The following is a 14567-nucleotide window of genomic DNA, read 5'->3' on the forward strand; positions in this document are numbered from 1 at the left end:
TGCTTTTTCAGAAAAAACGCTTGAGATAACTGACATTAAAATAAAGATTATTAAAAACATTATAGCATATCAATATATCATCAATATTAGATAATATTGAGAAAGTTTGCACTTACGCGTCTGTCAAGTCCCTCTCCCGATCACTGTCTCTCGCCCTCAGTTGGAGAAGGGATGGCATGGGTGGAGGTGGTGGGGGTACAGGGGATGGTGAAGGCTCCCGAGGTCCAAGATGCCCTTCATTGTTATCCGAGGGGCTCTTGGACAGAGGCCTGTACGTATGCGTCCGAGGGGCAGGGTGGGCCATGGTGGCGCTGGATGACAGGCTGTAGTTATCTGGCAAGGACAGGACGGAGGAGAGAGTGGAGGCAGAAGCAATGAGGCCAGTAAGCCAGAAAGGAAGGTTGGGAAGAAATTATTGATTTTTAGGAAATACAACTTGTGTTACACAGGGGCAGGTCTCACCATTGTTTACGAGAGCATATGAAGCATTGTATGTGTCGGAATAGTCGTCATCTGTAGAGGAAATGTACAAAAGAGTTGATTGGGAACACGTGTAAGCACACTTTGTTGTAGACAAGGTACAAGTTTGTCCTCAAGATAGCACTTTTAACCAGCCTGAAAATGAACAGTTACACAAGTAATTTTCTTTTCAGCTACAAGTATAATAAAAGCACCAAAGCAACATGAGCCACTTTCCCAGAACTCTTTCTGAACCTTAAAGATGAAAGATGACTGAAATTCTGACTAAAACGAATCAAGGTTGCAGGATGGGGGAGGCATACTACTGCCTGTACTTCCAGTAAAATCACAAAAATAAAATGCATCAAGACCATATTTGAGCCTTTGGATGAGTTCTCAGCGCACACACCCATGAACTAGTCTGTGTATCTGAGAGTGCATGAGTTTTTTGTGTGTGCTCTTGTAGCAGAAGGCTGAGCAGTTTAGAACAAACAAGCCTTGTACTGATTCTGTGATTCTGTCAAGCCCACAAAATTAGAGCAGATTTCCCAGGACGGCTCTGTGTCTATTAGAGGTTTCTCTCCATTCCTCCTCCTCTCCAGACTCTGTTGCTCGCAATCTAACGAGCTCTGGCTCTGGGATCATCTGGGTCTTTTGGTTTAATGAGAACTGGCATGCAAACACACACACACAAAATATGCACACGCATACAAACAGCATGCATACATGACCAATTCTGCATGAAATGTCTAATAATCTAGTCGTTGCACATCGTTCAGCACGTTACAGCAGAGGCCTTACCTGCTTTGTGAACTTTGTGAATCTGTTTGAACATAGTTTTGTACCAGTCTTTGGGCCTATCCACCGTCTGCAGAGAAAGAAATAACCATAAAGAGTTATGTGCCGTTAAATGTAACCCAAACGTGAAGGCTGAATTTAGAAACTATAAAAGGACTCGCAACATGTTATTGGACATTTTAGAGCTGAAAAAACACAGTAAGCCTTTTGAAGCATTTATACTTCACACAGGGATAATATAACTAATATAAATAATTTAACTAATATAAACATACTAATACTAATATAAATATAACTAATATAAAGAATAAAACCAAGACTGTGTCTTATCCAAGAGAAATATTTATGTTTGCCAATAAGGTTATTCTGTCATGGCCGCTTGCATGTTGTTGTTTTCTGTTGATTAAACAAACAAACCCGTTAAATTAAGTAAGCACTAATTATGAAACCCTGGCCAACGTTTAGTTGGTGCATCCCTACATTAAATATCAGGCTAGTGTCTGACCACTGGCCAAAGTTGCTTTATTCACGCAACTCCTGCTCTGTATGGCTGCTTTTCACATATAGTGTGTTTGTCACTTGTATAACTGTTTTTCACTTGACATTTGTTAACATTTTAAAAGGTTAAGATAGTCTTTTGTTTAGACAGCTTCAGAATATCAGTTTGCCAGAAATTTTGATAATATTCAGTAACCATACAAGTCTCCCAAGAACTTACACTGAATATTCATATGAAAAGAAACACAAGAGCTGTGAAAAAACAGATTTTTAGAATATTTGGCAGTGATAGTGTTTAAATATATGGAGAATATGTGGAACCTCTGTCTGTGTCTGCATATTGTGCCTATGTTTGTGACCTTTAAGACATTTTTTGGTTATATCAGCTATTATATCGCCATTTTTGCAAGCAAACAAAACGGCTAAAATTACTCATTTTTAGCATTTTGTGCCTATAACACCTTATAAAATCATCTTATAGGTTTAATTTCATGAGAATAACATTCAACAGATATACACAAAACTCAAATTATGCATGATACATTATTATTACATGACATCATAACTTAGCAATGGGCTAAAATGACCCATTTTTAGCATATGGCCCGTATCTACCACTCCTATTTTTTGCTTTTCTCAGTGTGATTAAGTGTCAACAGGACAAACGATACTGTATTATGGGCAATTACTTTTGTAATATTCTAAAATCAGACACTTGCTGCAGCCCTTAGTAGGACTGTGGGGTCCTTTATAACTATAACTTTGAGATCTTAAAATGAGCAATTGAAAAAAACAAAAAACATGATGTTTATGTAAGGTCAAAATATACAAATGCATAGCTTAAATAGCCACAAATGATAGACTATCACTTACCTGAATGACTACTGTGTCAGTTTGTTTTGGTATGACTATCAGTGTGTATGTTCAAGTCAAGCTGCCTCAGCAGGTTCAGTTTTGAACCACAAAGGTGTCGAATCCTTGTTGGTGCAAAACCAAAGTGGGGGCTCTGCTTGCTGTGGCTGGAGAATCAAGGAGAGACCCTGGTATGTGTGCCTTTGTGTAAACAGCATAGATCTAACAGACACTTAAAAAAAGACCCATCAAATGGCAGAGACTTAATCCTCTCTTTATTCAGTAGCACTAAACAATGTGCCTGGATTCCGGTCAGAGAGGAGGCAGTTTGGCTCCACAGAGAAAGAGTGTGTGACTGTGCACGCAGCACTGGCACAGCCAAGAGACGCGCCAATTACCACTTCACTCTCCACGGTTACCAAATAGAGTGGCCGCAAAAATGTTTGCCCGCTTAAAACAAGGAGCATCTGTTTTTCTTCTCTCCTGCTTTCGTCTCTTTTCAACTCTTTTCGTTTATTGCTCGTCTCTTATTCTCCCCATTTCTCTTTCTCTCATTTTGCAGCTCAGCGTGCATTCCTTTAAATGCTGCTCTTCAACCAACCGATAACTGAGTGAAGTGTTAATACACGGAAAGCCTTAACAGAGATAACACACAGGGACACGCTCCTTGACAAGTAATCAGCAAGAACCTTGTGAGTACCAAAGCAAAGACCTTGTTTGAGCTCATCTTCATGACTAGCACACAGAAGGAAGCGAAAGCGAGATAGTGAGAGTGGGAGAGAGTCTTTGAACATGGGGTCAAAAGCTGCTGACAGCTTCAAGTAATTCCTTGCTTAAAAAGCCTGTTCACACAAGAAGGCAGGAGGAAATGGCTTCAAAGAAACTCCTCTGCTTTACTACAGCGTCTATGAGAGGAGGTCTACTGGAAAGCAATGTGTTGAGCTCCCTGTACGAGTTCTCTCACCGTGCGGATGGCAATAGGAATGCCTGACTCATCAACCGGGCCGATGCCTTCGTAATGGGGGGCTTTGATGACAGACACCTTCTTTTCTTCTTCTGAGAAACGGGCAATGGGCACAGTGCTGCTGATGCTGGTGTGCCCCGACACCACAGACTCTCTGGTGACTATTTCACTGCCCTCTGGATTCGAGAAGGAAGCAGAGAAAGAGGAGACAGACGTGTTAGTAATACAGGTCCTCCACAGGCTCCAGTTTAATGTTTGTAATGGATAGACTGCTACAGATATAGATTATATATGAATCCTAAGACATAGATACATACACCTTACTTAGCATCTTAACGTTTACAGTTACACTGTAAAGACCCTTTTACATTTACAATGATGCAAGCGATGATGTAACGTCCTCTGTGAGATGTTTCAGTTCAATTATCTGACTGATTTTAGGTTCTATTTTCAGCGTGTAGTCTTAAGTCTTAAGTGCAATGTCTTTCAATCTTTTTAGGCATGTCATATATCACCACAGATCAGTGACTCACCTGAACTCCTGCTCTGTCTCTGAAGCCCCGTGTGGAGTGAGACAGGGGGTGGAGGATAAGATGGGGGAGACAGCGGCCTATGTGGATGGCTAGTACTTCCATTCATTGCGTGAGAAAGAACCTGGCCCTAGGAGTGACCCAAAACCCAGAAACAGAGAGTGTAAGAAAATCACCAACAGCAGACAAAACCTACACTACTTACGGTTGTAAAGCTCTATAACATTGGCTTAACATAATATATATATATGTATATTAAAAAAAAAATTGTGGAAACAAAAGGATTAGCTGCCAGATAACACTTCATGATAACCATTGCTAAGGATGGATACTGGTGGACTAAAAATCACAAGACTTGGGAACCTGGACAGTGACGTCTGTGTCGGTGTGTAGTTTTATTGTCACTTGCTGTTTGCATTTGTTGTTTGGTTTGGTGCAGGCCCTCAAAATACTGCATATGTTTATGAAAAGATTGTGGTTTGGGTAAATATTCAACCAACCAATATAAGACCAAGGCTAAAGGACACCTTGTGCATACAGGTGAGACACCTGCACAGTTGAATAAACAGCAGTATTTAATCCCCGGGAGTGAGAACAGGCTCCCTCAACAGTAATGCAACTCTGTTAATCATTACCGAAATGCTAATGCGCTTTTGCAATAAACACATAACAGAAGTTTATCAAATGTTGCTTGTGTTGGTGACATCGTAATGTAACAGCTACTAAATCTAAGTTATAACTTCATTAACACTATTAATAATCATTTGTTTATAGTAAATTAACCATTTAGTAAAGATTAATTAACAATCAATTAGTGGTTTATTAGCAATGGCTATTACAAAGTCTTACCATCCAACATTAGTCATCACATTGTTCCAATCAGAGCGGGTAAAAGAACCAGTTCTGATTAAGAGTGGATGGACATGTGAACATACAGTGAATGTGATTCACAGTAAGTTGTGAAGCTGAAGTGACTAAAACATAAAGACAGTTAGTGGGGGGAAGGGTCACTCACGGAAACACGCCACAGTGTACATAAAACACATGAAAAAAGAAAAAAACAAAAGACTAAAGCAGTGACAGTAAGCCCATTCACATTCACACACATCTCATTAATTAGTTAACAAACATCTGACATAAACAAGATAGTGGACATGATATCTTTACAATGGGATGCTCTTCCCATTCAATATGCCACAGGAAGAAGTTACATTAACTAAAAAAAGAATAAAAAAAGACTGTACAGTGCTGTGAAAACTATTTACCCCTTTCCTGATTTCATAGTTTTGTTTTGTCCCCAAATTTGGCCCTCTTAAATGATTCAGATCATCAAACAAATTTGGACATCAGAAAAAGACAACCCATGTAAAAATAATGCAGTTTTTAAATGATGACTTAATTTATTAAGAGAAAAAAAAATGGCTTCCATGGGAGAGTTCCAACGAGCAAACCACTGCTGACAAAAAAGAACACAGTGACCGTCTCACATTTACCAGAAAACATCTTGATGATCCCCAAGACTTGGATACAAAAGGCAACCAACAAAACAAACCAAACCAAAAGGCAAAGTCTGGACTTTAATCTCATTGAGATTTTCTGGCATGACCTTATACAGGTTGTTCATGCTGGAAACCCTGCATGAATGGGACAACATTCCTTCATAGCGATCTGACACAGATCATTGACAGTTATACTTGCTGCTGTGGGTGGCATAGTTATACTTTCTGAAACGTGTGAGAATTAAGGGCGAATACGTTTTCACAGCACTGCATTTCAGTTTTAAAGTTTGCCTGTTCACACCAAAGATTCATGGTGAAACAAGAGGGATGTACTACAGAGCCAGAGCACCATCATCTTCAACTATGGTTTTAGGTTTTGCCAAACCAGCTAACCCAAAGAAAGAGTGACTAAAAATCTAATTGCTTTTTTAAGTGTGCTTGGCTTATAATGCTATTATGTTGTCATATGAGTAGTATAAAATTATGTAAAAAACAAAAACACACACACACACACACTTATTATTATTTTTATACATAGGTTCAAGTGAGATTGCCTGCCTGTAGTACCCTAAGCTACTTACACAGAAAATACTAATTAAAGCTACTTAGTAGAATAAACATTTTTAAATATCCTGAATAAAGAAAGGCCAGTATGATATTTTAGTCATAGTGGTCATACAGTCATATAGCAGAAAGATAAATAATTATTTATATAGTGCCAATGGCCTCAATGTGTTTCATACTATAAGGTAGAGACCATACAATAATAGAGAAAACCCCAATATCAGACAACCCCCCTATGACCAAACACTTTGTGACAGTGGGAAGGAAAAACTCCCTTTTAACAGGAAGAAACAACAACAATGACTAATTATCTTCTCAGGGTAAAATTGTATATCTCATTGAAAAAAAGGTTTGAAGAATTCTGTATTTAGAATACTTTTGCAAACACTTGTTATCCAGATAGCGATTAGCAGTATAGTTACATACATTTGAAAAGCACTGCATGCTCTCCCCAAAGACAAAAGTTAGATTAAAACGCTAAGAAACAAGTTTAACAAATGAAATCTACTGCTTTCAATATCATACTTGCATAACTGCAAACACAACATACACATGCATGTTCTCCTAGCATAACACAGAGAAACAATAAAGTAGAATATGTCTATTCGCAGTGTAATATAATGAGCTGAATGGCCACATAAATACGGTCCAAACACATGCTGCAGTGCTAAAAAAAGAAAAAGAAAAACAGCAAGAGTTCAGTCTTTTTAGACGCTAATAACCGTAGCTAATGGCTTCCAGCAGAGTACTTCACCTTCACCTTAGAAAAATCACTTCATTGCATCATGAATTTTTGATATGAACTGGCCTTAAGAAACAGTGTAATAGCACACGATGGCAAAAACGACAAAAGAAGGAGAAATATAGACACGCATAGACATGTTTGAATGAGTACAGACAGTAACATAATAAGGGAACGAAGAGGATTTAATTTCAGTATCTGACAGGTAGGATGTAGCTAACAGTTAGTAAAAGTTAAAAATTGGTAGTGATCACACACTTTTAAGAGTTCTGATTCAGCCATCAAAATGAGTGGAGGGAGCGTGGGAACCAACTGTTCTTGGTAATGATGTATGTTACAGAGGTGACTTGGATAATTACATTAGCGAAAGTGGCTGCTGCAGCAGCGGAGGCCACAGAGGTTGTTAGCACATCATCACGGCCAGCAGTGGGCGTGTAGGTAGAGACATGGCTCAGAGTGGGCGATGGCGTGGGTGAGGCGACAGGTGAGTCCAGGCTACAGATCTGCAGCTCGTCCAGCAGACCGACCGTGGATGTCGAGTAGTGGCTGAGAGCTGACACGGTAACGGGGGAAGCCGAGGGCGAGGCACAGCTCACGCTGCTGACTGCGCCGTGGCTTGGCCCGCTGGCCGCACCAGCTGTGCCACCAGCTCCACTTGGGACATACGGAGTGGGTGATAGCGCCTTGGGCATTAGACCTGACAGGTAGTCAAGTGACTCTGAGCTGTGGTAGCGATAGGGGGAGTGCCGTGCTGTGGGGTCAGGCGAGGGAGGCCCCTGAGGTTGGAATAAAAGGTAATTCATTGGAAAAGGAGGAAAGGAGGAGAGTGCTTAGTGATATAATTTATTAGACATGGTGTCAAAAGGGATGTGTAAAAATAACATGTGACAACAGGTGAATTACTGGTGTGAAACCAAACTGTGTCATAAAGCTGCAGCACCCTCTTCTGAACGCATTAATGCTGGAAACTGAAGATGTTTTGTTAGTTCACACTTTACAGAAAAAGCACCAGATTACATGGTAATTAACTGTGGTGTACAACATATTACACACTTGGTTAAAATGCAGTACAAGTTCACACAAATATAGAATCACTGTTTGGTTCAGTGGAAGGTATTATCAACAACAAGAATGAACTAAAGGGCAACACACACAAGTAGAAGACATCAAAACCCCTACAGTATATCTGCTTTAACAGAATGCCACAGTCAGACTCAACATATAAGAAAAGAAGCTAGTTTATCTCTTATTCTCTTAGAATTTGTCCCATCACTGTAATAGTAGCTTGACTACTTCTGTTATTTCTGGGGACCTGCTGCAACCAAGTGACGTGATGCAGTTGGTGTGTTACCCTTTAATCAGTCTTGATGTCACCAAGACATAAACCCAGTGACTGGATTAAAGTGACCTTAAAATGAACACATCTGTGTATTTTGCTCTGTTGTACCGGTCTGTAGTCAGTTATGTACCAACAGTTTTGCAGGAGAGGGTCTTGGTGGAATTTCAGGAGGAGGCTTCGTCATCTCCACCTGGGATGGATCTGGAGCTGGGGTTTGATCTGAGACCTTGAGTTCCACTTTGGAGTTTGTCTTAGATGAAGCAGGATTTTTTTTATTCTCTTTGTCCAAGTGGACAGAAATCGAAGCTGTCTGTGTCACGGGTTGGGATGGGACGGGACTTCTTTGTGGAGGTGAGGAAGTGGGTGGAGGGGACCCTGTGGTTTGGGTCTTAGGTTGGGGATCAACACAAGAATTGAGGTGTGCAGGAGGGTCAGGGATGGTGACAGGGGTCAGTGTAAGGGAAGACACCTTACGTTCTTTTGTATTAACATTGCTTTTGTCATTCGAGACAACAGACTCATTCAGCTGCTGGACTGTGTTTGCACTGGTTTCTGAGTATGAGTAGGATGATGTGCTTTTTACAGTGTAGGACTCTTTCAAGACTGCTTGCTCATTTTTAGTGATTGTTAGCATTCCAGGACTCAAATCATTAGCCAGGCCAATAAGGGAACTGTAGTTTTGAGGATTAGTGCCTGCAGGCGAGAAGTGAAAACTCTCTTTCCTGGGGGGTGGCAACGGCAATGGACTGATATCCTTGTTAGCCAATTAGAAAGTGGCAACCAATATAAATTCAAACAGCAAAAAAGAAAAACAAAACAGAAAAAAAATCATCAGCACAAAGCGTGAGATCAGAAAGTTGAAAATAGTTGTTTCAGAATACAACAAGATATGCATATTATCCAAATTCCTAATGATATTAAAAATAACTTTTTTCCCCACTCAGACACTCAAAAGCCAACAGAAGCACAACACATCATGAAATTACACTTGTAATTAAATTTTAAATAGCAACAACAGAGAAATAAATGCGTGAGTGTCTGTCAGTGTACTGTGAATGATGTTTCACCTGTGAGGGGGACTTTTTGTCCTGCAGATTGGGTCTGACGCTGCGAAAGCCTTTGGCAGCAAGCGATGAGCTGCTAGCATCTCCGTTTTTAAGGCCGTCTGTTGCGCTGTGTGACCGCCAAGAATCTGAAGATAAATTTAGTAATTTTAACATCATGTACTCTAATGTTTTCTGACCAAGTTTGCTGGGATCATGTGGGATGTTTTATAGCAGTGTTAGGATTGTCCACCAGAAATCACCAAAAGGATCAGGCACTTACCCAAGTCCGATGAGTGAGAATCACTCCCTGGGGAAAAAAGGACACAGCAATAATAAGCAACATGGCTGAGTGTTCCTTGTATTCATCTCTGTAACAAACTCCAATATACACCTACTGTGCAAACATTTCAAAAAAGCTCTTAAACATCAAGATAAAATTCACACCTAATTACCAAGAACTACTTCTCCTGCATTTTTAACAGCTAATGATTTTCCCCCCTGCATGCTACAACGTGTCTGTGGGTTTCCTCTTGAGGTTGCTTTCCCGTCAGCTTAAAGGATAGAGATAGAAAACTAATTCTTGAAGCAATTTTCACGCTTCAGGCTGTAACAGGACCATCATCTAAAGCAAACGTTAAAATCCACTATGAGCCACTTCAAGAAATGCAAGTTGGAGGTTTAGGAAAATATGTGAGATAACCTAAAAATGTCTTTGAGTGAACTTAAAATGATCTAAAAGGAAGAAATCAAGAATATGAAGACTCTATAGAGACAGTTATCAAACTGTAATATCAAAATCTATGCCAAAATGATTTTTTTCTGCATTTCAAGCTCCTGGCATAAAAAATATCAGCATTTGCTTCAGTGACTGAACTTGCTTCCTATGACTAAAAATACAATCAAATAACTGTAATCTAATTTACCACTGAACTCACAAACAATTGTACTCTGTGGTGAATCTAATGTAACATTAATTTCATTAACGATGCCATTTTCTGTACACACAGTATCTGAGGATAATTTAGCTTAGGGTCAAGGAAACAGTGTAATGCCTAAAAAACCCTTTAAAAACATTAAGGTAATATACACATATAGACAGGGAGAAGACATTGTGGGATGTGAGAACACAATATCACTTTCACAAAGAAGAAGCAAAAGAATAACAGCACGTAGATACAAATATGATATATGAGTGATTTAGGAAGCAAAAGAAGGAAAAGAACAAAAGGAAATGAAAGAATTACACAATGAACCGATTAGGAAAAAATAGCATCCCACAATCCAAACATTGCTTAAGCATACTGAGGCAGCCACAGCCTATTTCAAAGTATTTCAAATATGTTCAAGCCATAACAGGATTTTCAACAACAACAAGCCACTTAGACGTACCTCATGTCCTTGACCGATAGTTTGACCCAGCCAACACTTGCAGTAGCCTTTTATTTGAGTTATTCTGGGAAATAGTTATGTTGATTCATATATTTGTGAGTGTTAGTACCTGTGGCTAGATTTGGTGAGCTCTGGACCCTCTTCATGGGAGAGAGCATGAGTGACAAGGCCACACTTTTGCGAGCATATCCTCCGCTATCTGAGAATCACAGCCAGGCAGATGATCATAGAAGCAAAAGCTGAAGCATACATGCACATGCTTGTGCGCATACTGCCATAAACAAATGCATTCAGCCGGGAAAATAATAATTACAGTAACAATATTGCAAACAAAGGCAGATTTGGAGGCAAAGCACATGCATTTCAAGTAGCTGATTTTTACTGGCGCTCAATAGAAAATTAGGAAGCTGTGCAAACACGAGAACTGCAAAAGTGAACAAATCAAAGTAAATATGTTTTACTGCATTAGCTTACACTAACCTAAATATTTACAAGAGATAAAGTGAGACATTAGTTGTTTTTAAATCAACGTGATTCTGAATTGGGTTATTACCAAGAAGTAAATTTAAAAAATCCCAAACTAATGATTTTATGATCATGACATGATGACAGGCAGAAATGTAAAACATGCTCTTTCTTGTTATATTTCTCCCATTTTTCCTCATAGATGAATCAATTTTACACCTACAATCTGAGGTCTTATATAAGACACCGTTTTGTAGTAAAAGTTTCATGTATGCTCATCTGACATTAGCGACTTCACCGTCATGGCTGATAAACCACATGACAAAATTATTTTAACTAGACATGGATCGGACAGGTGGATGGGGGACTTCCCAACACTCCTGTAAACGCTGCACTCTGTACTTGTTTCTGGATATATACTGTACCTGTATTCATATTGAAGAGCACTTCTTACTGATCGACAGCAGGGGCACACACTTTCCTAAAAAACAAAACAAAATACAAAGTATTTTAGAAAGAGATTTAAACTGTTTGAATAGAGTTTCAAATCCAAGACCTCAAATTGATCTTCTTGAGGGTAAAACCTGAAAAGCAGATTTTGGAGATGCCGGTGTTAAAACACAAAACTGTAGCGAGGTACCTGCTTTACTGCAACAGCACCAAGCATATGACTGTGATTAGTTTTTTGTGTGCTCATTAATTTGGCTTTGTTTCACTCTGAGAAATGATGGCAGGCTGGGTGCATAATAGGATTTTGTAAACATGGAATAGATCATTTTTCACTGAGAAACAGCAATAAATGATTTCTAAAAAACTTTTTCTGACATTTAACAGATTCATTGGTTTGAAATGTTTATATAATTTGATTTTTAGTTTAGTTTAGCCATTACTTATTTTTTAAAGTAATGAAAGAATATATCATGTTTACACAGTTACATAATCACAGCCATACAGTATGAATATTTTTTCTTTTTTATGAAACTATTAGATATACGAGTGACAGGAAAGGAACACAAATCAAACACCAAACGCAAAGAATCATTACAACTGACAAGCAAAGAGCACATCTGTTTTACAAATAAATAAGACTCACATTGCTAACACTGTCTAATTCTGTTTAACTCTGTTCTTTATCTTTCTATTTTTAGAGCTGAGGAGAGAAATGCACAGATGTTTGGGCTATATGCCCCATAGCTGTATGTTGCCAGTTTCTTAAAAAGGATGAAACAGATTATATTCACCGACAAAACACATGTATCACCAGACATTTGTTTCAACACTGTGACAGCTTAGGGCCTCTCTGCACGCATGTGAAGTCCTGATAATTACAGCTGTCATTTACTGGTGCTTATTTGGGGGAAGGTATGCAACTGTATTCTGACATAAATGTGTAAACTGCCTTAGCAGTTGTCCCTAGTAATGAGTGGCACGAGATGGATGACCCAGCATTTTAGTACATCCTGTATTAGACCATACTCACAACTCCAGTCTTAACAAGGAGATAAATACAAAATAGTTTTAATGACAGACTAAGTTTGAAGTAACTAAGAAACATTTATTGCTGCTAACTATACAAGACACTACAGCACCAGCCTCTCAGAACCATTTCATTTACAACCAAGTAGGTTATGTACACATAACAAACAAAAGACAAAAAACATGCAGCTACAATCATTAACTTGTAATACAAAACATAGTGAAACACATCTACCATCACAGGGACTTTATTTTCCTGTCAGCAGATTATATTTGATTGCTTGTAATGGTTTTAAGAAATACACAAGGTGTGATGAAACTGTCTTTGGCCCCAGTCACACAGAGCTAAAACTCATTCAGGGCTAAAGACCATCAGGCAACTACCTGCCATGAGGGAAAACTGTATAATCCCTGATCGGTTAGGAGACAGTTGCTAGCATCTGCTGTGAAATCAATTGACGCAGGCGTAGAGACTGGAGACCCCTGGTAACCACTAGTCACTAGGGAAAAGTGTGTCGTGGGAGCCTGTTGACAGTCGATTTGGTTGCAGGGGTATGCAGTGCTGCACGACAAACCTTCTTGTGATTGCTTTGGTTCCCAATTGAAGACACAGCATCTTATACAAATACTGACAAAATACTTGCTAAGCAATAGTAAAACTAATAAGTGTGATGCAAACGGGGGATGGAGACTACTTTCCTTCATAGTAAATGTTTTGAAACGTGTTGGTTGCAGCAGTTATGCACAACTTTTACTATGAAGGCAAACATTCTTTGCTTCCAGATTGTGTTGGACAAAGTTTCACAGCTTGGAGAGTAGACAGCGAGTGTTTGTAGACGAGTGGCATCTGTGCGACAACCTCTTTTCGACTGATTTTATCAGGCATCAGCCAGATACCTCCAGCCAACACTGGGGGAATAGACTACAGCAACCAAAGGTTGCCAGGGGGTTACCAAACAGCCCAAGCCAGGGTGACTGAGGTCTTACCTGATTTGGCCAATCACCCAATAAAGGTTGTCCTTTTAGATCACCCTTTTGGCCTGATAATGCTCCTCACTTGACTGTAAGGAGCATCATCGTTGATGAGAACAGCTATAAAGAAGCAGTTTTCAGCTGCATCGTCACTTTGGTCTTAAGGCTGAGACTGTCAGCTACACTATAACTGTGTTTTCTAGCCACACAAACACAACCTTCGCTCACCACCTGGACTAGTCACCAATCTTTGCTTCCTGCAACTTCAACCACTTTCCAAAACTCAAAATCCAGCTGAAGGGTAGTCACTATGACAATGGGGGAGATTCAGCATGCACTGCAGAGGCACAAGTGCAAAGGGATAAAATGCAGCAGTTACACAGTGACCTCAAAATGCTTGAGAGGTGTGTAACAAGTTGAGGAGGGCCAAATATAAATCAGGTAAGGGTTTTTATTTTGCCCACAGTTCTTTATTATCATAACTTATAGATATTTTGCCCTGGCTTTGAGATTTTGAGTGCTGAATCTTTTATCACTTAGAGTTACACAATATTATTTTTACTACACGTTCCTCTGCTCAGCCCTGTGTCCATCTGCTTCAGAGCAGGGTAGACCCACAGTAAAACAGTTACATAAGCAAACTCACCCTGAGATGGAACGAAACAAGAGTACATTAAATAGATAAATTAAAACACCAGAGGTATCCTGCTTATCACCCAATAAGAGCTGGGATCAGCAATAATGTTTTTCATTGTGAAGTAATGTTTACTGACAAATTCTTTTTTAATCTGTATTTTTCTTGACCTTCAAGCACCATGTCTTTGAACAGTTTATCCATATTCACTGCTTTGTTTTTCCAAACACAGCTAATTTTGGTTAGCAAATAAAATCCTAATATTTGTGGGAGTGCATGAAGACAACATGAAGGCAACATGGGATACTTTCTGTCCCTCAAGACCTAATCCTCACCCTCA

At 39.4% G+C, this 14567-nt stretch overlaps 1 protein-coding gene across 20 annotated transcripts in view; it reads right to left on the bottom strand.

Annotated features, from left to right (window-relative positions):
- Positions 1-14567, bottom strand: part of sorbs2a (sorbin and SH3 domain containing 2a) — a 61659-nt gene that overhangs the window by 21362 nt on the left and 25730 nt on the right. For 15 of the 20 annotated variants that reach the window (XM_025908369.1, XM_025908370.1, XM_025908371.1 and 12 more), the window contains 11 exons: positions 11571-11626; positions 10790-10879; positions 9572-9598; positions 9313-9437; positions 8376-8999; positions 7266-7682; positions 4105-4231; positions 3572-3747; positions 1261-1327; positions 463-513; positions 117-333 (listed from right to left, as the gene is read on the bottom strand). In XM_025908369.1, coding sequence (XP_025764154.1) covers positions 117-333; positions 463-513; positions 1261-1327; positions 3572-3747; positions 4105-4231; positions 7266-7682; positions 8376-8999; positions 9313-9437; positions 9572-9598; positions 10790-10879; positions 11571-11580 — 1931 coding nt within the window. In that variant the 5' untranslated portion in view covers positions 11581-11626. The remainder of the gene's footprint in view (positions 1-116; positions 334-462; positions 514-1260; positions 1328-3571; positions 3748-4104; positions 4232-7265; positions 7683-8375; positions 9000-9312; positions 9438-9571; positions 9599-10789; positions 10880-11570; positions 11627-14567) is intronic. The other 5 variants (XM_025908376.1, XM_025908375.1, XM_025908378.1 and 2 more) reach the window with 4 other exon arrangements.

Source organism: Oreochromis niloticus, linkage group LG6 (assembly GCF_001858045.2).
Source record: "Oreochromis niloticus isolate F11D_XX linkage group LG6, O_niloticus_UMD_NMBU, whole genome shotgun sequence".
Classification (NCBI taxonomy): Eukaryota; Metazoa; Chordata; class Actinopteri; order Cichliformes; family Cichlidae; genus Oreochromis; species Oreochromis niloticus.